This window comes from Pieris napi, chromosome 5, assembly GCF_905475465.1.
Source record: "Pieris napi chromosome 5, ilPieNapi1.2, whole genome shotgun sequence".
Lineage (NCBI taxonomy): Eukaryota > Metazoa > Arthropoda > Insecta > Lepidoptera > Pieridae > Pieris > Pieris napi.
In genome coordinates this window covers 5,055,224-5,079,750 of record NC_062238.1, presented here as the reverse complement: position 1 = coordinate 5,079,750, position 24,527 = coordinate 5,055,224, and the positions used below count along the sequence as shown (strand labels likewise).

Here is a 24,527-nt window from a genome sequence, read left to right as displayed (position 1 = left end):
GTATGTATACTATAGTCAATGTTTTAAAATTTAAATATCTGTTATTTCAATTTTATCAGGGACTTATTGTTTTTGTAATATTATGAATTTGAATTAAAGTTTTTAAAATATCATCGGTATACCATACTTGATCTATATATTAAGAGGATTTGGGATACAAACCGTTTTAATACTTGGAAATGGAGTTAGCAGACGCAATACCGGTTACTTTCAAAGAAATTACTCCAAGTTATTGCTTGCCCGATAAATGGAAAGAAATCACTTTAAATACTGGTAGTTATAAATCTTAATAATTCTTTTTTTTATGCTATTATTGCACTGTTTATTAATTTGTATGGTTTGTAACCTAACTTTGTTTATGCAGGTGGTACTCACAGTACGTTGCAAGATATAAAACTACCTCAAAAAGCTGGTGGGTATTGGTATAGAGATTCTGAAAAGAGTAGCACAAGGAACAGATTCATATATTGGTAATTTACTTACATTACTTTGTAGTTTATTAATAGTGCAATTGTATATTATATATAATTTTATTTACAGGCAAACTACATCAGATGCAATTGAACTATCAGAGGCATCTTTGGATGTAAATATTTCGAATTGCAATTTAAGATGTAAAGTGGCATCAGGCACACCACCATTAAACAACATATCATTTTATGAAAAACCATCATCTCAACAAGTCATAGTATTGGCTGCTACTGTGTCTTCTGTTCATAGATTGATATTTCCACACCCAGACAGTCTAGATAAAAAGGTAAAATTCAGAGACAAATGAATAATTTTTTAGTGTTTAATTATTAAACTAATTATCATTTTTCAGGCTATTTTTGGAGCTCTCAGCAATACAACATCATCAATATTTTATGACACAAGCGACATTAATAATCCAAATAACTACTATATCCTAAATCAGTATTCAACATCAAGTAAGTTGACAATTTAAGTTAACTCATCCTAGATTTAGGTTTAAATAGTAATAAACTTTATTTTTTAACAAAGCCTAAATGTTGGTCTACTAAAATACTACTAAGCTTTGGTATTTAGCTAAAGAAAAAATAGTTAATCTTCAAAACTTAAACTTGTGAAGGGATTGGTGTTAGCATAATTTTATGAAATCCTTAATATCAATATCTATTTATGTTATTTGTTGTTCCGGTTTCTTCTTTTACAAGAACTGTGTTTTAATAGAGTATATCTAAATATCAAGTATATGTATTTGACCAAATTTTTCAAACAGATACAGGTGTTGCTCATTCATGTTCATCAATATTAAGAGACAATGGGGAAGCTGTGTTTGCCCTGGCATTTGGTTATGGTGGAGAAGGAGGACTATTACTTGTCAAACTACCTGTTACTGGTGCTGCTGTCACTACAGTTTTGAAACGGGAGTCTAATGTGCCTAGGTTTTTGTCGGGACTAACTGGAGCTTTGAGGTATAAAATAAAATAAAATATCTCAAAAAAATCTTAATTCTTTTCAAAATTCCTATTATTATCAATTCCTATTACATTATTATGTTCATGATGCTAATAGAAAAATTTGCAAAAGGTGCTGTATAATTTACTTTCACAAATTTGAATAATAATTCATCCAAGTATAAACTTTGGCAATAATTTATTATGTTTCTTTTAACTTCTATTCAGGGGTAAAGCGAGCACAGAAGGTATAGAAACATATGGAGTTGTTCTGACAAATGGACTTGCTATTGTTATCTGTGGGGATACATGTCTGCGTGTCTGGCATTTTGATGAGGGTGGAGCACCAATATCAGTATCAGCTCCTTTATCACAAACAGTAGCCAGACCTAAGCCACCTCGTGAGTATTACATTTCTTGAATGAATGTAGAAAATTATATCCTACTTAGTTCATGTTTCAACAAAAAAGTATTACAGTACAGTTTTAGTATTATATTTCTATGCTTTAGCGAGTTTGTAAAATATTATAAGGCCTATTAACAGATAATAAAAAATCTATATTAAAATTGATACCAGATTGGACACCAAAGATATTCTTAAGTAAACTGTGTGAAATAAAGCTAAAGGTAATTTTAAATTACATTCTCATTACAAAATCTTTACAGCGCACAGTCACATGCTTCAAAGTACAAAAGGATTGGATGGCAGTACACTTTTAGTTGCATATCTTTCATTCCCCAATGAGTCAAAATTTATTGTGATGAAAATGCATGACGCGGGCACTGCCGGAGTCAAATTTTCGCAAATTCATCATATTATGGGTCCTAAGGTAAATGATTATTTCTAAATTCATAACTATTACAATAAAAAAGAATGAAACCTTTCTTTTAAAATTGAACATCTGTAAGTTACATTTCGTCATGATCGTAGAACAATGTCGGATTTGAAAAATCCAAAATCCACTTTTTATCATATTTGGATACTACATTGACTAAATATTACGGCTACATTAAAAAAAAATCGTGTGTTTTAAATTTCCAATTAATCAGTCAGTAAAGTGACGGTTTTCATAGACGCTTAATGATTTTTCTAGAAAACTGGGTACTAATGTTATTATTTTTATTTTGTTTCAAAAGAAACCATTTTGTTTGCTTGTATGCCAATTTTCATAATTACACAATATGAATTAAAAAAGTTATGACAAAAAACTAACATGACTATATTATTTTGAAATGGTTGCCCTGTAAAGTTTACTATTTGTCAGATCCGTCACTATTCTACGACTATGGCTTTTGCTACTAACCATGAAGGAGAAATTTAAAATTTCTTGTTGTATGTTATACATAACAATGTTATTTACTTTAGCTTAAATATATATTTTTTTAGCTGGATCTCCTTGATTATACAATTGGTTATGGTGACAACAGTCACGTTATTTGGGCTTTATGGTCACAACCTGATGGAGATGCTGTCATAACAAGTATGTATTTACAAAAATGATCCACATACACATGTAACCTTTTAAGATTCTATAATGAATCGTCCTAATCTGTCTTAGGGCTAATTTATTGACGTACGTACACTGCAATTATATTCTTACTTTAATTTCATATCTATAGACAAATATTAAAGCTTTTTAAATATTGTTTTAGACAAAGGGAAATCGACTATAGACTTTTTCATACATTGCCTCCTAATACCTCAACTTATTTATCATCGGAGGTATTTATTACACTATAAATTTAAACTTTGATAGGTTGTGCCATCGGTCCTGACGTTTCTTGGCGTGCAGTGGCCAGTAAGGAGCCATTGTCTCCGCTGCCACAACTATCGTCTCATCAACAGTACCGCGATCGCTTGTTAGCTCCTGGACTATTTCCCACGTCCGTTATAAAAAAGGCACTTGTGGTAAGTGAAACTCTTTGTACAGTTGTTGGTTTTGGGTAAACTTAATAAAATATTCTTAATGAACACATTTGTTTTCTACAATGGGTCATTTACAGTTGTGTAGGCATCATGATTTTAAAATCGAACAATTAAATTTAAGCAACAAAAAAAAGTGCAATAAGAAGAAGAAAGTAGAAGAAAATAAAAATAATAATACAAATTACAAATATATACAAGTTTTAACTATTCTGATCACCTAATTGATTAAAAATATTATTTTACAGCAAATTCAAACAAAAACCGCGCCCGCCAAATTCGAAGGTTTCCCGCGTTTTTGCAATATGTACTTGGAATGTTATTGTTGTCATTTAAAAAAATTTTTGGCTAAAATTAGACAATTTTCAGAGCACAGAATGTCAATCTTGTTATGGTTTTTGTAACCCTTATGTATATGAAATCTCATGCCCTAGAGTAAATTAATAATTATATATAAGGTTATTAGAGTTCGCTGATATTATTTTTGTATTATATTTTAGATAGCCAAAAAGCGAATGTGTATATTTTTATATATAATTTCAGATTTATCGTCGCACGTGGGGTGGTAACGAATCAGTAATGGAAACTGAATTTGGCGATAGCTGCGTAAGCGCAGTGCAGACACGATTAAGAAATCTTACTGCGCGGGCCGCTGCGCCTGACCACTCGCATCTTATGCACAAGTTAGTATACATTACAAAAAAAAAATTAAACAACGTGACTAAAACTTACTACAAAGTGTTTGCTTAGCAGAGTAGAGTAATAAAAAGGTGTTTAAATTTTGTTTATAATAGTTTGTCAAACAATTAAAGGTTGTGTTTAAACTGCCCCTAAACCATCGAGGGTCAAAATATGTTTGCATCTGTTTCGTTTATTTATTTTTTTGTCAAAGGCAAGATAATGATTGTGCAGATTTGAATAGAGTAAACAATTATCGTTTTGACTTTGAAAATGTAACTAAAAACCTTGAATACATTATGCTGTATCAACTTTATATATCCATAATACTAAGCTAGTAAGACTTATACAATATTACTTTTGAATAATAACGTTTTATATGCAAATTAATATGTGACTATTCAAGCAAATCCAAATTTATCATGCTACAGAAGCAAGCAATAGCAAGAGCTATTATTCATATTATTTTGTGATTTGAGGAATTGATTCTATCATGTGTATTTTAGATGCTGGTCGGATTTGTATAGTTGGTGTATGCAGTATATGGAAGGTTTACAAAAGCCATTGGGGTTAATGGTTTCTAAACATGTAAGTTGTTAAGAAAATTTTATAACAAATATATAATATTATATTGTAGAGTATATATTATGTATTTACAATACGTGTTAGTATTATTATGATATATTAAAGAAAGATAGGAATTAACACATAATCATACACAAATCAAGCAGATTTTTTTTTTAGGCAATTCACACCAATTGACCTAGTCCCATGCTAAGCTGGTGAAGCTTGTGTTATGGGTACTAGGCAACGGATATAGATACATATTATAGATAGATAAACATATAAATACATATTTAAACACCCAAGACCTAAGCACAACACCAAATGCTCATCACATCGATGTTCGTCTCAGCCGGGGATCGAACCCGGGACCCATGGTTTCGCAGTCAGGGGTACTAACCACTAGACCAATGAGTCGTCCAAAACGTTAACGTTAAACTAAATATGTGTATTAATTTGGCCTCGCTTAGTAAGGTCGCTAATAGATACAATATATACTAAATATGTAGGTAAATTAAATAAATATAATATATTCGTATTAATTATAATATTTATTTATTTCACCGATTAGACCGCATATATTGTAGTGTAGGAAAAAAAATTGTTTGATTATTATCTAAAAGATACCAATAATTTCAAGTTCTTAGGGCATTTCACCTTACACAGAGTTTACTATTTAATTTAATATCAAAATTTTAATATTTACGTTTTCGACATGCGAGTGTGACGCCTACTCGCGCTTACACGCAAGCAAACTTATCCAGACATGGCAAACTTATCCAGACATGGCAAACTGATATTTTTTTCTTATATGAGTTTTAAATTAAATCGATATTTATTCAGAAGGCTGACGGCGAGATAGGCTGGTGGTGTGCTGTAGTTCGGCGCTCTGGAGTATCTTTGGTTCGAGAGCTGGAGCCTTTGGAGCAAATGATGCTCGCCGATGACGTCACGGCTCTTCCTACAGGTACTGTTGACGTTGGTTTGTAATTCAAAAGAAACTAAGAGAAAGTAGATAAATATAATTTAAATTTAGGTATTTTAGAAGTTTATTCTAATTAAAACTATTCTATTATTAGGTTTGCGTTTACGTGTCATTCGTAATAATATTGTATAAAATACGCAAAGCAAACTTGCTATTTACTTTCGAGTCTCTAAACGAGTTAAGAAAATAATCTAATAACTTCGCGTTTTATTAAACAGGCTCTATATGCGACCTGTCCACGGACGCCCGTCGCGTGGTATGCGCAGGCGCACGCTGGGAGCGTCTAGTGAGTGCGTCGGGAGCGGCAGATCTCGAAAGGCGATTGTTCGCGTGTGCTGCGCCGCAACATCGTTTACTCCCCAGGCTATTACATTTGCTGACGGAGCATGACCCTACACCGGTATAGTATCTTCCGCCATCCAAGTAGCTCCTAGGTATTGTTACTATGAAGCATCCTGTCATACTGGTCCGGACAATATATATCGTATTGAAACGATACGCAAAACGCACTACAATTTTCATATAATAATAATACCTTTTTTTTAAAAGACCTGTGTCCAAATTGTGTATATTACCGTCAATTGATTATGTAAAATGTGTTAAAATCCGCGTGTCAATCGGACGCCAGCGACATCTCTTGAATAAAATTGTAAAGAAAGTATTAACGTTATAAAGTTTTTTATCAATTTATTGTTACTAGTAGTAGTAATACCACCTGTATTTAAGATCATTTAATCTAAAACTTTTTATGATTGTTATAGCTTTAAGCTATATAGTGACAGTAAAAGTGTTGTCTGGCAGCTTAATTCTATTTTTTGAAGTGAAACTTCTATATCGGGGTTGGAAAAAAATTTAGTGTAACATTTTTTCGTTACGCGTCACATTTTTCCGTTACGCGCCATGTTGCTTTTTGAAGTCAAACTTCTTTATCGGCGTTGGAATGAAAGTTCTTTATCGGCGTTGGAATGAAAGTTCTTTATCGGCGTTGGAATGAAAGTTCTTTATCGACGTATGGGAGAAATTTTGTAGCAAATCGTCACGTTTTTCGGTTACGCGCCATGTTGCTTTTTGAAGTCTAACTTCTTTATCGGCGTTATAATGAATTTTTTATCGACGTATGGGAGAAAATATTTTGTAGCAAATCGTCACGTTTTTCGGTTACGCGCCATCTTTTTCTTGTCCCTACCACGGTTGATCCGAAGAGATTCGAAGCCATTAATAACAAAAATATATTATAACGATAACAATGATAGTAATAATTCTATTACAATTAATGAAATTCTGTAATAATCTTAGTAGTAATAAGGTAAAATGAAATAATTGTATTTGTATTCATGTCTGTGATAATAAAAGCCTTTTGTTAAACTTTATTTAACCAATTTCGTTAAGTTGCATATAGTAGATCATTTTTCGAAAAATAAGGTCATAAAGAAGTTTCACTTCTTACGTACACCTAGTACACGCATACATTTTTTTTATTTTTTTTGTTTTCAGAGTTTAACACCGGAACAGGCAAAGTTGACTTCGATCTTGGAGCCGATTAAAGATTTACAAAATGCTGTTCTGGAATTGAACGATGCGTTGAGATTAGATGTACCAGAAATTGATACATCCAAAAGTATGATTCATTTTTGATTTAACCAATAACGAGTTCCTGGGTTCCGATTGGGCTGATTAACTTCTAAGTTGCTTAACATTTTGTCTTAATAATGTTTAACTAAACAGACACACATATGTTTTGTCTACGCTTAGTCCCGCGATGCAAAATAAAATAAAAAAATAAATCAGTGGCACTACAACCTCTAGGTCTTGGCCTCAGATTTCTGAATCTGTTTCATGATCATTTTTAAATTTAACAGGCAAGTAGGTAATCAGACTCCAGTGCCTGACGCACTTTTTGGGTCTAATACGTGTCGGTTACCTCACGATGTTTTCCTTCACCGTTCGAGCAAATGTTAATTGCGCACATAGAAAGAAAATCCATTGGTGCACAGCCGGGGATCGAACCTACGACCTCAGGGATGAGAGTCGCACCCTGAAGCCACCAGGGCAACGCTGCTCTCCCGCGCGCAAAACCTAGAATTAAACCTTGGTTTTTAATAGTTCAGTACTTACAATTTAAAAACTGTTCAATAAGTCTTAAAATATTGTAGTTTCTTTTCGTTTGTATTAATATGTAGAATTTGTATAAGCATATAAAATATAATTGATTTGTGCATTAAAACAAGGGTTTATTTCAGGCGACGACGAAGACACCAGCGAATATGATAATTTGTTTGCAAGTGATCTCGGTGTTGCCATTGTTACTGAAGCGATCCGGCAAATGGCAGAAATGAGGTAGGATTTTAAATATGTTTTGTATTTCAAATAGACTTATCTGACTTTCTTTATTGTCTATATTTGTATGACTTTCGTTGTCTGTATTTGTTTGTATAAATGTATATTATATCAAAGTTTATATAATTAATGGAGTAGTTGAATTAAATAAACTTTTTTCATAATTAGATTTATTTTATAATGTGGTCTAATAACTTGGAGTGTATACCTGGCAACTCTTTAATTGCGCGGTGAGAAAAGTAGACAATTTTGTCATTTCCTTGGGCGATTGTTTCCGCTTGTATTCTTAATTAACTTATAAATATAAAATCGAGGAAAATATTACAAATATTGTGAAGCTAGGCAACTTATTTAAGTTGTATGTTTTATCTACAGTAAATATTATTTATCATAAGGAACAAATTCGGAAAATTAAGACTTATATTTCTAACTCAGGTGTCGCGTGGTGCGAGGGGCTCTGGCAGCACTGGGTACAGTAATGGGTGCTGGAGGAGTACCGGGGGCTGGTCACTGCGCAGTTCATTGGCAGGCGTATAGGGCACTGTTATGGCTACACTCTGCTGTACTACAACAAACGTTAGTAAGAATTAATACTTTATACCTAATAATAGAAAAAAAGTGTAATAATAATAACACACGCCAGGGCAGTTTGCTTGATACAACAAAGTCGGGTAACGAAATGTCCACCCCGCGACAGGGAAAACCATTTAAACATTGTCCTTATTTTTCTCATAGATATTACAATGTAATAACAGCTCGCTTATCTGCTACTTTTAATGGTCCAGTGAATAGGCTATCTCGCTCTTATAACTTAATTACAAACATTGATGAAAACATTTATTTGTTCTACAACAGTATACCAACTTAACTTAACCGTAACTTTGTTTTGCAGGCTCTTAATATGGTTTAAGTTTTCGTTTAGTTTTTTTTATTTTATTGTTATTTTTTATCTTTTTAGTTTTAGTTATTTTATTTTTTTTTGTTTTGTGTTATTTAATATTTTTTTGTGGTTGTTTGTTTTATTCTTTCCTTTGATAGATTTCTTATGTTCTAATGTAATTGATGTGTATGTGTGTTAAATTTGTGATGTCATATTTTCTTGTATTTTTTTAGGCATACACATTGTTTTAGAATGTATAAATAAAAAAATGTGCTAATGCTATGCTCCCGTCTATAACTATATACTAAACATATAGGACAGCAGGAGGTACAGAAAGCTTCCGTCTTAAGCTAAGCGCTTTAGGCGGTGAAGCGATCGAGTGGAGCTCTGAGGCCTCGGGTGCGGTTGTACACGTGTACGTGCACGGCGCGGGCGGCGAAAGGGCACGTGCACATCTAGCCACTGCGAGAGCACATACAGCTTGGCATCGCTCTTTACCGCTACTCGCGTACCATCTTGCACATCAACTGTATCCTTACTTTTGTATATACTTATTTTTGTATATATTTTTAGAAATTTCAGAATACAAACGCCAGACACATTAGAAATCATACAACAATTTTATTCATCAAATCTATTAATTTTTGGCTCGCTCGAAATTTGTTTAGAAGAAATTAATTAATTTTTAGGTAATGTGTCAAATTTTAACTGTACATTCATAAATTGTATTTTTAAAATGACAATTACATATTAAGTAGTGTTATAGATTTCTGAAGATGAAATCATAAATATTTTAAAACAATTCAAAATCAATCGGTAATGGATGGTCATTTTATGGTTAATTGTATGTAGAGTATGTCATAAAAACTTTTCTATGAGTATAAATAAAATAATAAATAATCCTGAGCAACATACAGTTGGGCCGTAAGCGGAGGTTTTGAATTTGGTTGGTGGCTGGCTTCCATCAATCAGCCACGGCTTGTACAGAGCTACGTCAATATGCTGGAACCCTGGTGCGAGTGGAATGCTTGTTCCCGTTAGTATCTATATTATTTTTTAATTCAACTTGTCCTTACTATTATCATATCATCTCATACACTCACTACGAGCTACGAGAAAGTTCCAGCGCTCTCTGTCCTGTTCCACTTCCCCTAAATTGCTGGCTTTCAGCTGCAACAGGTCCTCCTCCACTCCTGTTGATCCAGCAGTACCTGGACCTGTTGTTGCTTTCCGATCGCTAGGCCGGCTTAAGTATACTCTGTTGCTTATTCTTACTATTCTGAAGTTTGATATTTTAGTTTGTGTGTAGACTTTTCTTATTAAACGCGATACACATTTGTAACTTATGTTTTTATTTGTAGTAGTTTGTATGTAGAGAAAACTTAATATGCTCGCTTTTAAAACTAAGTTACTGTCTATTAGTAGTATATAGGTACATACAACTTTTATATAATTAGTCAGAGGAACTAGTTTTTTTTTATTTCATCTGTGTATTCATCAAAATCATGCAATGCTTATCTTATATATAAAATTCTCGTGTTCGTGTTCTCTCTTAGTTACCATACTCCTCGGAAACCGATTTTTATCAAATTTTATATGCATATTCAGTAGGTCTGAGAATCATCTACTATCTATTTTTCGAACCCTAAGTGATAAGGGTTGACCACCCCTAACATTTTTTTTTTATAATGTGCCATTAAAAATACATACAACTCTAAATTTTCACCACTCTATCACCAACCCTTATTTTTTATTTGTTAATTTAAATCTTATGACTTTAACTCTGAGGTTACATAGAGAAAAAGGTAGGCTAAGTAAAATCATATTAAGGAAAAACGAAGTTCGCGGGGGCAGCTACTTAATATATAAAAATTTACTTCTAGGAATATTTTTAATATAAATGTTCTTTAACCTAGGTCAATTCATCCTTGGTCTCTCGCTACTGGAGCTTGAAGATTCTGAAGGCGCATACACAGCGTTCTGTCGCGCGGCGAAAGGAGTTAGCACCGAGCCATTTCTACGTCAATTAGTGGCCGAACCACACGATAGACTGGCTTACCAACACGCCCTTGTGCTATTTTGTATGAAAGTCAGTATCTTTTATATCCGTTCTCATTAACACTTAACGAAAAAATAACACTACATCAAATTAACTCCTACCATAGGCGGGCAAAGGTGTGTCTAAAATGTAATAAAATACTGAATTTTCTTTATAATATTTAGAATGTGAAGGAATAGGAATTAATTATATTTAGAGTTGCCCGAAAGAGATCGCTTAGGTCGCCCGTTGCGCTATTAATTGTTTTTTTTTACATTTTGTAAATAGGTTTTTTATTGTCCAATAAGTGTAAATAAATATTTAGAATAATCAACATATTCGAAATTAAGGTAATTCATATTGTTTAAAGGTAATTAAATTGTTCGAGATTCACGACGCTGGCGCCTGTGTAGTTCGATTAGCAGAAACTGCAATATCAATTGCTGATAAGGACGATCCAAATCTGGTGAGTACAAATTTTATTAATGCAAATATTTCCAACGTCTACCAGTAAATGGTACGTGTCTAGTTGGACTAGAATAAACCAATCACAATTACACGAAACACATTGTTCCGTATTTTGTTTTATATTCTTATTTCTTACTACCAGAGTTTTACATTAGAAGTAATATCGATTTTCAATTAAGTTTAAAGAGAAAATTGTCTTAAATTTATAACTATTGCAAAAAATACGATTAAAAAATTTTAGTTGAGGATATTGGTTCGTTGTCGTACGTACTATTTATTTTAGCTTTATTATTATTTATCTCAATTAAACTGTATTATTTATGAATTAATATGTATTAAGCATTAAGCAAATAAATAATTTAAAAAACGTATAGAATAAAATCATATTTTTGTTCATCATGCAAATAAATATTGTTATTACTTATTCAGCAGTAACAATGTTATGTTCGTTTATTTACAGGCGATGTTCCAATGGGTGGTATTTAAATGGCACCTCTCTGAAGGGCGCACAGAACGCGCGCTTTGCGCTGCTGCCGCTAATCCCGCTCCTCACGCTCGACAGGCTGCTGCCGCTATGCTACTCACTACGCTCGGTAAGTCCTATATCGATCCAAAAAATATTTAAAATTCGTTCATTTATACCAAAAAATATAAATTGCTAACAGTAAAATAATTATTTGAGGTTCCAAGCCCGTAAATATTTGTAGCAATACCTACAATTACTGCCATGTTATAGTATACTTATGATAAGAAGTTTAAACATTTTCATGTATATATTATGTTTCATTTTTGGCTATGTCTTTAGTATAAGTAATTGTTTTTTTATAATGTAAGTTAAAGATAAAAAAAGAAGTAAATAAATATATAAAATTTTCAAGCTTAGATCAGACAGTGAAGTCTCACTTCAGCACCTTCCTTTTCCAGACATTTGATGGGCATCTCATTCGTATCTTCTCAAATTGAAATAATTACAGTTGTTAAACATATTCAATTTTCCTCGTGTGTACTAGTGGAAATATTTAATATATGTTTTATTAGCGGAGCGTAAGGAACTTGACGCGCTGGTTCGTTGTGCGGCGTTAGCGGGTGAAGCTGAACGTGCCGCGGCAGCTCGAGCCAAGCTACACGACGCTCACACGCACAATCCATACTATGACTTTCTCTACTCACTGTATCTGTCGAGAGGGCACTTTCGAAAAGGTATCAAAACGGCTATATTTTTCCTTAACTTTATATTTTTTTTAAATCACGGACAATATTTGATTTCCATGCATTTTTTTATTGTATATTCCAGAATTGGTATGTTAAAATTACTTGCATTTAATACAATAATTTTATTCAACTGATTAACGTATTACCCATATATTTATAAAATTTATCAATATAAATTTCCACAGCGGCAGCTGTAATGTATGAAAGGGCTACCCGTTGCGGCAGCGAACGGGGAGGTACGACTTTACGTCGAAGGTACATCGCGGCCGCTCTTACATGCCTGCGATTGGCCAGCCCTCAACACGCGTTCCTGGCACGGCCCCATACGAAAGGACACAATGCTACTCCACAGGTATTCATGTTAATGTTATTTTGAGACATTTTTATAGTCTTTTAATATGTACAATTTACTAAGCGATGTTACTTGTACATTACTTACGATTATTTTTAAAGATTTCTCCGAATATATCATAATTTTTATTGGTTAATGTTTAAATTAAAGAATAAAACGTTCAAAGTGTTGATTTTTCATCAAAAATATTTGGCTTAGTTACCTTGTATGACATGAAATATCTGTTTCAGGTAATAGGCCCAGAAGAATTGGCAGCTGAACTACGCGAAGGTGACATAGAAGCGTTAGATCCAGTTCAACAGGCTTTAAAAAGTAGAATAAATTATACTTATATAGCTCTAAATTTACTGCATTCAAGCAAACCTATTAACCTTCCCGAAATTTTCTTTCAGAGTCAGAGCCCATAGATTTTGACACATTGTACCCAAAATTAAAGGACGCCGATCGAGAGACATTGTTAGCAGTAACAAAGAGAACGATTAGCACGGGATACTTTCTACCACGTTGGTTTCTACAAAGATTTATGGTAAATATTGTCAATGATTTTTCTATATAGAATAAATAATACTATAAAAAATAATTTTTCACCTTATAGGTCTCGACCACTGGCCACAGATTACATGTTTCTTTGATCATATATGTTTAATAGACAAGTATTTGACTTCCCCATTTCCTCACGAATCACCTTCACCATAGGTGCAAATTTTATTTGCGCTCCTAGATAAACAAATTCGAAGTTAGACTTCAGAGGTGAGAATCGCACGCTCTACCCCAACACTGCTAATCAATGCTAATATTCTGATGTTTAATATTTTATAAGGATGTGGATGGTCCTTGCTGTGTCCGCGCTCTTCTTAGTGGCGGGCGCCTTGTGGAAGCAGGTGAGGCTTGCGTGGATGCAATGCGAGCTGCGCTTGTATCGTTGGGACCCACCCACCTTACTGCAGCACCATTAGCCCTAGCAGACTTGCTGACTGCGGAATTGCATGACCATTTACATCATGAACCTTCGAAACAGGTACATCATGAACACTTTTTAGCTAGTTCATATTATAAAATATCATCTTGCAGGCAAGTTTTAGGTACTTTAGGCCAACAAGATGAAGTGACTTAATTATAGGGTGATATTGTTTTATCTTCCCAATGTTAACATATTATGTGAATACTCTCAAAATGTTATAAGGTTAGTCATAACTTATTTGTAGCCAATTATGCGATTTTGAAACTTGATCTTTTTTACAGATATATGAAGAATTACAGAAATTAGTTGAAGAATATAGTGAAGTGGTAGTTCGAACTTCAGATGATATGAAAAATATTCAAATAAAACATTCTATAGTGAACTGAATTAGTAAGAAATAAAAATGTTTCTTTTTTTAAACTTTATTTTTACTTATTTCCCAGCACAGTATAAAAAAATTGTAACAAAAAACCCAATGAAACACAGCCAGAGTCCAATAACATAGTTTTCCCCATATTACATTACATATAACAAAAAAATTATCACAATTACATAAATTAAATAACATAAGTTAAAATGTCATGGATTTTTGTCAGTTGTTGAGCTGACATAATAAATGAATTACCTAAATATTATTTTTCTTAGACCATGAATATTTCTGATACTTGTTTAAGGTAAATTTAACAATATTAATTTTCCTCAAGTACTTGGTAACTGTAAAAATCTTTGGAATGTTATGCTTTAAATATCATTGTCATGTCTTAAACACACAAAATTCTTTGGCTTTGGTTTTGAATATGGAACTTATAATTACATTAATAATACCCACACAAAAAAAAGTTTTGTTCAACTTTCAGTTAATTTAAGGATTCATTCATACTGCACAATTCTGAGTTGATTTATCTAGTTAATAAACCTCCTTTAAAACTATACAAAACGATGAAAGTAAGACCTTAAATCACATTTAATGTTTGTTAACCTTAACTCTCATAATAGTTAACACTAATCTTACAACTTTTTCATAAATAAGAAACATTAAAGCAGCAGTCATAACTGTTTGCATAATTTTTGCTTCCAGCCCCCTGAATATGATTTTTGGATTAGACTTGATATCTTTATACAGAGGTTTTAAACTAGTGCCAGCTCTTAACCTAGACTGGATAAGTTGAAGAGGATAAGTCAGTGTGGTGGCAATAGCCTTTGCTATGGCACCAATCATAAATGCACTATAGGTATTGAAACGATTCATTGCTATAAAGTTTCTTTTTAGAGATTCATACACCATAAATTGAATTGCAGGATTTGAAACCAAAAGTAAGGACGGCACAGTACCTGACCATAAACCTCTCAGCCCTTCTTTTTTAAATAACTCAATAAGACCACCTGAGAGACTTTTATAATTGTTCTTACCCAACTTTATTCGGGTGTTGACAACCCATAAAGGTGAAGTAAGCAAGACATTTAAACTACCTGCTAATATACCAAACAGTAAGTCTTTTATCGCTGTTGAACCAATAGAAGATCTCTTCAAAGCATGAAAGGTGTAAAAGTAAACAAAGTTGGAAACGGAGAGTGATTGTAAAACTGGATACAATCCACAATACAGAGATTCTAAACCTTCTTCTTTTGCAATCAGAACCAGAAGTTCCCAAGTAGAACCTCGCAGCTTAGTGGAATCTTCAACTGTAAAAAAGTATCATGATTTATTATTGAAATTGTTATTTATTGGTAATAAAACCAAAAAAATAAATTTACTTTGTTGTCTGGAACGTAATGTGTCCAAAGGGTAGAACGCAGCCATGCCCACAACGCTTCCCTATTAAACATGTAAGATTTATCAGTTCAATCGCGTACATCATAAAAAAATATTTTTCTATTGTGACTAACCGTTGCACCTGCCACTGCATGCACCAATGTTTCATAGCTAAACAGTAATGGTGACATAATGAGGAAAATATACTTCGTGTTCCGTATGAAGTTCGAAATTTATAATTTAAAGTAAAATGATTTCTCTTATGCCCTGAATCATAATATCGCTCATCATACCCTTGTTAAGTAACTATGATTATAATATTTATCTTGAACTTTGAACGTTATTTTTTATACATGTCACAAATGACAAAACCAACCGCAATTTATGCAGTAATTACATTATTTTAGCGACTAGGGCTACTATTTATTCAACACTAAAGGTATTTTTTAAATATTCCGGCTGAAACACAGATACACTGGAATCCTGGGAAGTGGAAATTGGAATGTGGATACAAGGGTTTAAGACAAAATCACTTTTTCACAGGCGTGACCCACAAACGCCACACGATTGTATGGTCACATCACGTGACAATTACAGAGAATCTTGAAATGTTCTTGCCATAATATAAAAAGTGTCAACTTATTTAATCAACAATGTTCTATGTTTACAAATTGTAAAATGTAATTACATGTTTTCCCTTTGCTTGTTGTTGGTAGTCTTCATAATTTAAACATTTAAAGATTCTCAAGTTTTTGGACAATTATTAAAATGAGGGTCTTCTTGGCGGAGGATAATCTTTGTGCCCAAAATCTATTAAGAATAGTAGCTCATGGCAATGCTATTTTGGCAGAGATATTAAGACTTAAAGATCATATTCCGATGATGTATATGTATGTTAAATTATAATTTATTTATTTTATGTTTTGCCTACTCCGATTCTATGTTTGAGAGACATGTGTTCTATTATATATTTACTATATAAATAGTAGTAAAGACACATATTTATTGATATAAATGAAATATAAGTACTTAATACATATTTTTGGCATTACGAGTATGGTATAATTTTTAAATGCTTGTAATCCATATGTTTTTTAATGTTGTTTGTTAACAGGTTGGAAACTAAAGAAATTCAGCAGAGATATCAAGATGTTATTATGGATTTTAGTTATTTCAAACTATCTGACACATTAGAAGTGAAAATTTCCTCGAATCTTGTAAGAATTTAAGACATTTAGCAACAATTAAAAAAAGTGAACTTATTTAGAACTTATAAAATAATAATCTTTGCCATACCTTCCAGAAATTGCAAGATTTAGATGAAGACTTAAAAGAACAATACCTTGAACTTATTACAAGATTTTACTTATTATTTGAAAACATTTATACATTTATCATGGATTTGAATACTTTTGTGGAACAGTTATGTGATAGTGCTTTTATTCAGCAATCAATGGATACTATTTTGAGAGATGTTGAAGGAAAGCAACTATTGGTGAGCATTATATTAACTTTGTTGCATCATTTATTATATATTTAAAAAAAAATTAAATTAATTTTTTCCAGTGTGAATCTTTGTACCTTTATGGCGCAATGTTGTTATTATGTGATTTATACATTCCTGGTTCGGTGAGAGAGAGATTATTAGTAGCATTTTATCGTTATAGTACTAATCAATCCCAGTCTAATGTAGATGATGTTTGCAAGCTATTGAGAGATACAGGCTATAATCAATTACATGGGAGGAGGCCCTCTGATTATCCTGTGGAGTATTTCAGGTACTTGTGCAATTGATAATGTTAATTACTGTAGGCCTCAAAAAGGAAGGAATATCTTATAAATTTCCAATAATGGTTGGTCTATAAACATTGTTTGGCTTTTGTGTAATCTTACTAATCTATCTCATAACAAGATTAATTTTATATGAAAATGTAATAATAATTGTTACATTATTCTTAAAAAATGTCAACAATTTGCCTTTTTCTAGTCGAGTACCTGTCCATCCAGACTTTATTGAGAAAGTTGTGGGGAAGTTGAGGTCAGAGGATATTTATAACCAGCTTGCAGTTTACACTATTCCTGAACACCAGGCATCTGCACTTGCCCCTCAGGCATCCATGTTGGTAGTTTGTTTATTTTTTGCCCCACACTACCTGCATGCGGATACAACAAAAATGAGAGAAATTGTCGACAAGTTTTTCCCAAGCAATTGGATTGTCCCGATCTATATGGGAGTGACAATAAATGTTTTTGACTACTGGGATAATTTTAAGGCTGCTAAATCTAGTCTCAGCAATACTTGCAATAATAAAACCATTAAAGAATTATTTTCAAAGAGAGGTAGTTCTGTGCCTTTGCTCATAACTAAAACTCAACAACTTCTTAAAGAGGGAACATTAACTGATGAATTTGTCCTCGACAACACAAGCAAAATTTTAAATGTAATACTTAATTCTAATCATGTTTTACGTCTTCTCTTGTTACATACCACAGATGTTATATTTTTTGATAACAATAGAAAGAGTAAACAAATGCGAGAATTAGTCATAAAAGAAACAAATTATGACCCTTCGCAATTGTTAGAATTGCTTATTAGTACTGCAGAATTAGAGTTAAAAGTAAGAGAGTTCTTAAAGAAGTTACTCGACACAAGAAATGAAAGCTGGAACATAAACAAAAATATTGCACTAGAATCATTGAATAACTTATCAGAACTTTTTACTGGCAACAAATCATATACTAAAGTTGCTGAAAATGAACAATTAAAGATATGGTTTGATAATATTGCTAAACAACTTTCATCAATAAGTGACAACATAACTCCAAAATCCATTAAAAAGGTAACCAAATTAATTCAAGCCTTAAATGAAGTGGAGGAATTTCATGGTATAAAGACTACTGCTACAGTAGTTCAGCTACTAAATGAAACTAAAGATGCCCTAAAAAATATTCTAAGAATTGCAGTATTAAAAGAAGATTCTTTAGTCACTTTAGAGACAGTAGCAGATTTTAGCTATGCTTGGTGTACTATCGATCTATATACGAAACATATGCAAGGTCGTATTAAAGAAAATCCAGCAGTAACCAGTCGATTGAGAGCATTGTTTTTAAAATTAGCTAGTGCTATGGAGATTCCTCTTCTACGAATTAACCAAGCAGAGAGTGAAGATTTGGTCTCTGTCTCTCAATATTACAGCAATGAACTGATCAAATACATTCAAAAGGTTTTACAGATTATCCCAGAAATGGTTTTCAGTTTAGTTGAAAAAATAATTGAGTTGCAAACATGGTCAATTAAGGAAGTGCCCACCAGAATTGATAAGGATAAATTAAAGGATTATGCACAGCTTGATCATAGAATGGAAGTAGCTAGACTGACTCATTCTGCCTCAACTTTTACAAGTGGTTGGTACACATTTTCTGTGTTTCCTTAAGGCCCATTTAGATGGAAATCGTACGCTTCTATCACCAGCCATAATCGCCATAGCATTATCGTATCAAAATGTTTACATTCATTCAGAACTAAATTCTCGCCTACGATTATGTCATACGAGAATCGCCAGGGATTTATCGCTAGGCGATTTTTTTATATTCTTTCGATAATCGTACATTCGAGATGAGAAACTTTCTCCATCTAAATGGGCCTTTATAATAATATAATTGATCATGTTTGTTAATTGTTTCTTAATCAGGTATTTTGGATATGAGATCAACGTTGGTAGGGGTGATTCGAGTAGACCCTGCAGAATTACTAGAAGATGGTCTACTACGAGAGTTAGACAGGCATGTTAGAAGCAAGTTTGTTGAATATCTCGAACCACAACTTAAAAAACCTAATAATTTAGTCTCAAGGCTTCAAAAACTGGCAGAGAGTATGGAAGGTTACAAAAGGTCTTTGGAATACATCCAGGATTACATAAATATGCATGGTTTACGGATATGGCAAAAACAGGTCTTTAATCTTCTAAAATTTAAAAGGTTTTAAATTGTTAAATACTCTAATAATGAATTTTTTTTGTAGGTTTCCACTCTTATCAATGAGAATGTCACAAAAGAGATAAGTGCTCGAAAGGGAGTGGCACTGTATGGCCCATCAGCGGGATTTATGGGGAGTCTTGCTAAGCAGATTGTACAACAAACTGATGCCAGGTCTGTCATGTAAAAATTATCTATAAACCATGTCTATATACATTGCTAATGATAGAAAATTTTACCTTTCAAACCAAAACTTTTACGAGGTGCTATGTAGGAACTAAATGTATGACCGACTCTATACAATGTGTTTCATAGGTATTCACATTAATGATATGATAACGTACAAGAGCACAGCGATATTAAACGATTTTCAAAATTTCAATTATCCGTTTGGTCACAATAATGTTTTTTGTAAAAAACGACCTGATTTTTAGACCTAGTACGATTGGTTCATAAAATAAATGTGTATGACCCTTGTTTTTTTAATGTTTTCAAAAACTTAAAGCAAATTTTGTTAAATGTATTGTTTTACACAGCACTTTCAGTAATTAATTTTCCATAACAATCAGCTTCAAACGTGAACCCAGAAAAGCCAATAAAAAACTTAGTGACTCTAATAAGGTGTACTTTATTATTTTACAGAATGTGTACATATATAAATATATGTGCAGCATGGTTTGACGTCAAGACCAATACTGAGGTTGTTAACAATAAAACATTTTCGAAACTAAATGACGCGATAGGAGTAGTTGGTCTACACGGTTTGGATACTTTATATGGTTACATGATAAAAAATCAACTTCAACATATTCAACAAATACTCCGAACAAGTCAAGATAAAATTATAATTAATGATAAAAATATAGATCTGAAGGAAATAGAGCAAACTATTATGAAAAATCAAAAACATATACAACAACTAGCTGATGTATTACTTGCAGTAGGAGCACTGCAATTGCTAAGAAAACACATCGCTTACCAGTTGAATACAACTTGTAAATTTGATTCAGCTCATTTAGAAGCTTCACTTAGGACAATGAATGAGTATGTTTTTAAGCTTATTAATTTTATTTGTATACTAGCTGACCGGGCAAACGTCGTTTTGCCATGTATATCATTTATATGTAATAAAAAAATAGGGGTTCATCGCAGAGGGATGAAAGTAAGGGGTTGTATGTATTTTTTAATGCTGTATCATAAAAAAATAATTTTTTTTTTTTTTTTTTTTTTTTTATAAAACAGGGGGCAAACGGGCAGGAGGCTCACCTGATGTTAAGTGATACCGCCGCCCATGGACACTCTCAATGCCAGAGGGCTCGCGAGTGCGTTGCCGGCCTTTCAGGAATCGGTACGCTCTTTTCTTGAAGGACCCTAAGTCGAAATGGTTCGGAAATACCTCAATGGGCAGCTGGTTCCACAAAGTGGTGGTGCGCGGCAAAAACTGCCTTGAAAAACGCTCAGTTGTGGAACGGCGGACGTCGAGGTGATACGGGTGGAATTTCGTACTCTGCCTCGACGTCCGATGACGAAACTCAGCTGCAGGTATTAATCCGAACAACTCCTCTGAACACTCTCCATGGTAAATGCGGTAGAAGATGCAGAGAGACCCCACATCTCTACGCAACGCCAAAGGATCAAGCCGCTCGGAAAGGGATTGGTCGTCGACGATTCGAACCGCTCTGCGTTGAATACGGTCAAGTGGAAGGAGCTGGTACTGGGGAGCCCCCGCCCAGAGGTGAGAGCAGTACTCCATGTGGGGCCGAATTTGATAAAAACAGAAAAAGATAGATAAAATAAAAAATATTTAGGGGTGGACTGGACTACCCTTTACATTTAGGGGGATGAAAAATAGATGTTGTCCGATTCTCAGACATACCCAATATGCACACAAAATTTCATGAGAATCGGTCGAGCCGTTTCGGAGGAGTTTAACCACAAACACCGCGACACGAGAATTTTATATATTAGATAACTTTAAAATGAATATAAATATTTTTATAGATGCTTGATACACGAAATTAAAACGTCTCAAAATCCTCAAGTGAATTGTAATTCACTCATTCAGGAGTTGGAAGAATATTTAGTAAGGTGTGGACTTACAGATCCTTACGAGAAGGCATATTTAAAAAGCCCACCAGAATTTAACAACATAGATTTGGGACAGATGTTGGCTATAATTGTAATAGCACAACTACCTAGACTCCATTTATGTGCTACCACAGGTAAGGTCCATCCAGATAATGTATAACAGAGACATCAGATATATTTAATTCACATTCTGTATAGGAACCTTTTTTATGAAGGTCCTATTCCTAAATATCTATTAGAAAGAATAAGCTTGTTTATTTTCAATTTTGTTAGGTTATAGGTACACAAAAAAAACGACGGGTTGCACTCCGGGAGTGCCGGCAGAAGTGAAAACTTGAATATTAACGTTGTGCATTTTTGATATTTTGGACTGGTTAGGGGATAATTTTGCACGAATTGCTTTAATTATCAGTATAAAAGTACTATAATTTATGTGGTAGAATACAATATTTATTTATTGCGCTATCGTACTGCGTACACAAACATGACAATTTATATTACAATTTACATTAAATACGCCGCGCCAGCTGTCTACTCTCCATCCGTCGTCAGTCTGACCAAATCGTTAATAATAAAGCTTTAGACGTTTCGCAAAATTAAAACTTGATGTATTGACTTAAGGTCCAATTCCACATGCATCAATGTGTATCTGAGGAAAGAGACAAATGAATTAAAACCGTAACTATATAGCACGAAGGTTCATAATCCTTTAAAAAAAAACAAATAACGAATATGTCCTGACGCGAGTTTAAAATTTTTTACCCATTCCAAAAAAGTGTACAACGCCGCTAAGGAAGTTTTCAGTTCAAAAATCAACAATTTTCTGTATGTTGCGGTTACCACTAATAAGAATGTTTTTTTTAAATGTGTGCAATTAACACTATTGTGCCTTGTACCGTGAAGGACACATTGTGAGAAACCATACCTTTGACTCAAAAATATGGCGACATGTGTCAGGACAAGGCATCCTACAATACAATTAATTAAAATATTTGAAAATTTTAGGCGATTTAATAACTAAAAAACATGGAGATAATATAGATGGATATCCATTGGTGATTGGTACATACACTCTGCTAAGGCAATCCAAATTAGAAAATGTGGATGTCTTTGTCAACTTTTTGTGTAAATATGTAAAAGTGTTGACCCTCAACAAGTAAGTTCATACATTAGCTTAAACTGTAATACAGATTTTTGTAGAGAACAATAATTACTATTTCATCTTTATTTTAGGATTAAGTCAGCAGAGTCTACGATTGATGGTTTAATGTTAACAAGACTTTTACAAATCTTATGTGAAGCTGTTGGATATCCTTTTGCAAAGTTAGAAGACGATCTGCCCCTAGGTTTCATGAATTATTCAGGGCATAAATAATTGTTATTGTTCTTATATGAGTAATATTTTATATGAAATATAATATATCACATATAATCTCCAGTCTTGGTGGAGACATACCATATTTATTTATATTTACTACTTAAGTTTTAAGGTACATCTGTAGGACCTAGGGATCCGTAGGCTTGGTTCTTAGTTCTCTTATAGTTAATAGTTATAGTACCTAAGTTTTCTCATATATTAAGTTATCTAGTGCAGTGTGCTAAAACATACACTATATAAACTATTAGTACGGGAGGTAGCAACGTTTTCGAGAAAGAATTTCAGGTCAGCTGATTTTGTGATATGTCTTCCTTCTTGCACTTCCGGTTAGAGTCTGGGCAATCTGGCTGGCGGTAGCGGTTGCGTTCATTAGTGCGCATCCTATCTGTCCAGGTAATAATCCTGGATTTTAAAAGCATTTTAAGAAGCGTAATTTTTAATTTTTCCTTTTTAAATACGTCTACCTGACATACTTTTTTTATTGCCAGACATTTTTCACGTTGCTAACCAGACGCGATTTTATGTTTTTTTTTTATAAAAATTTCAAAGCATTTTAGAATGTCTGTAATTTTAATATTATGTTATTTAAATATAAGAAAAACTGAAAATGAATTTGTCAGACATTAATTCGATTGTTAAGTCTTTAATTAAAATGAAAAAGTATTGCAGTATGATGAAGCATTGCATTTTAAGAAGCGTAATTTTTAATTTTTCCTTTTTAAATAAGTCTACCTGACATACTTTTTTTATTGTCAGACATTTTTCACATTGCTATGTGCCAGACGCGATTTTAAGTTTTTTTTTTATAAAAATTTCAAAGCATTTTAGAATGTCTGTAATTTTAATATTATGTTATTTAAATATAACTAGTGCACAGGCGCTAATTAAAGATTTAAGTTGGCGCCTGGTAGATAGTACCGGTGACCGCAGAGCTGGCACTTTCCTGGCTCAAAAAATAAGTCTTGCAATACAGCGAGGAAATGCTGCCAGCGTTAAAGGTACACTGCTACAGGGACCAAACTTTTTAAATTTGTTTTAATTTTAATTTTATTTATTTTTAATTATTTTTATTATTACTTTATAGGTTAAGAAAATTGTAAATACTGTATTTGTGTAAATAAAATTTAGATACATAAAAAAAAAAAAACTGAAAATGAATTGAATTTCCTTTTTTGTGACGTCACTATAGGCTAAAACAACTTGAAAACTTTATATTAATTATTCATAAATTACATTTAGTAATTAGGACAATTTCAATAAAGTGTTGATTATTAATTTTAATCTAATTTTATATTCCTTTTTATGCTCGTACTACAAGCATTATACTGCAATACTTTTCATGACTTACATTTTAATTCAAGGCTTAACAATCGAATTAATGTCTGGCAAATTCATTTTCAGTTTTTCTTAAATTTAAATAACATAATATTAAAATTACAGACATTCTAAAATGCTTTGAAATTTTTATAAAAAAAAACTTAAAATCGCGTCTGGCACATAGTTAGCAACGTGAAAA

The 24,527-nt window shown here is 32.8% G+C and overlaps 3 protein-coding genes across 5 annotated transcripts; 2 read left to right on the top strand and 1 right to left on the bottom strand.

Moving 5' to 3' along the window:
• Nucleotides 1-32: 32 nt before the first annotated feature.
• LOC125049680 (nuclear pore complex protein Nup160 homolog) lies at nucleotides 33-14,237 on the top strand. 2 transcript variants are annotated; one of them, XM_047649090.1, is made up of 27 exons: nucleotides 33-273; nucleotides 365-470; nucleotides 541-757; nucleotides 824-929; nucleotides 1,241-1,436; nucleotides 1,647-1,819; nucleotides 2,085-2,248; nucleotides 2,806-2,899; nucleotides 3,176-3,327; nucleotides 3,886-4,025; nucleotides 4,527-4,608; nucleotides 5,431-5,551; nucleotides 5,788-5,969; nucleotides 7,064-7,187; nucleotides 7,810-7,906; nucleotides 8,342-8,482; nucleotides 9,103-9,315; nucleotides 9,704-9,822; nucleotides 10,703-10,875; nucleotides 11,195-11,290; nucleotides 11,753-11,885; nucleotides 12,331-12,492; nucleotides 12,690-12,856; nucleotides 13,087-13,168; nucleotides 13,249-13,382; nucleotides 13,677-13,874; nucleotides 14,099-14,237. In XM_047649090.1, the coding sequence occupies exons 1-27, from the start codon at nucleotides 180-182 to the stop codon at nucleotides 14,201-14,203; spliced, it is 3,771 nt and encodes a 1,256-aa protein (XP_047505046.1). In that variant the 5' UTR covers nucleotides 33-179; the 3' UTR covers nucleotides 14,204-14,237. The 2 variants fall into 2 exon arrangements, with proteins under 2 accessions (XP_047505046.1, XP_047505045.1); XM_047649089.1 differs by having other exon boundaries at nucleotides 5,428-5,551.
• Nucleotides 14,224-16,110, bottom strand: LOC125049683 (peroxisomal membrane protein PMP34). The gene is made up of 3 exons (XM_047649098.1): nucleotides 15,705-16,110; nucleotides 15,573-15,633; nucleotides 14,224-15,500 (listed from the first exon to the last, which is right to left on the bottom strand). The coding sequence occupies exons 1-3, from the start codon at nucleotides 15,759-15,761 to the stop codon at nucleotides 14,782-14,784; spliced, it is 837 nt and encodes a 278-aa protein (XP_047505054.1). The 5' UTR covers nucleotides 15,762-16,110; the 3' UTR covers nucleotides 14,224-14,781.
• Nucleotides 16,111-16,243: 133 nt separating this feature from the next.
• On the top strand, nucleotides 16,244-23,093 carry LOC125049681 (WASH complex subunit 5). Of its 2 annotated transcripts, XM_047649091.1 has the most exons (11): nucleotides 16,244-16,460; nucleotides 16,685-16,787; nucleotides 16,874-17,065; nucleotides 17,137-17,348; nucleotides 17,558-18,975; nucleotides 19,263-19,522; nucleotides 19,592-19,719; nucleotides 20,188-20,589; nucleotides 21,547-21,767; nucleotides 22,639-22,789; nucleotides 22,867-23,093. In XM_047649091.1, the coding sequence occupies exons 1-11, from the start codon at nucleotides 16,339-16,341 to the stop codon at nucleotides 23,006-23,008; spliced, it is 3,351 nt and encodes a 1,116-aa protein (XP_047505047.1). In that variant the 5' UTR covers nucleotides 16,244-16,338; the 3' UTR covers nucleotides 23,009-23,093. The 2 variants fall into 2 exon arrangements, with proteins under 2 accessions (XP_047505047.1, XP_047505048.1); XM_047649092.1 differs by lacking the exons at nucleotides 16,244-16,460; nucleotides 16,685-16,787 and having other exon boundaries at nucleotides 16,910-17,065; nucleotides 17,238-17,348.
• The last annotated feature ends 1,434 nt before the right edge of the window (nucleotides 23,094-24,527 follow it).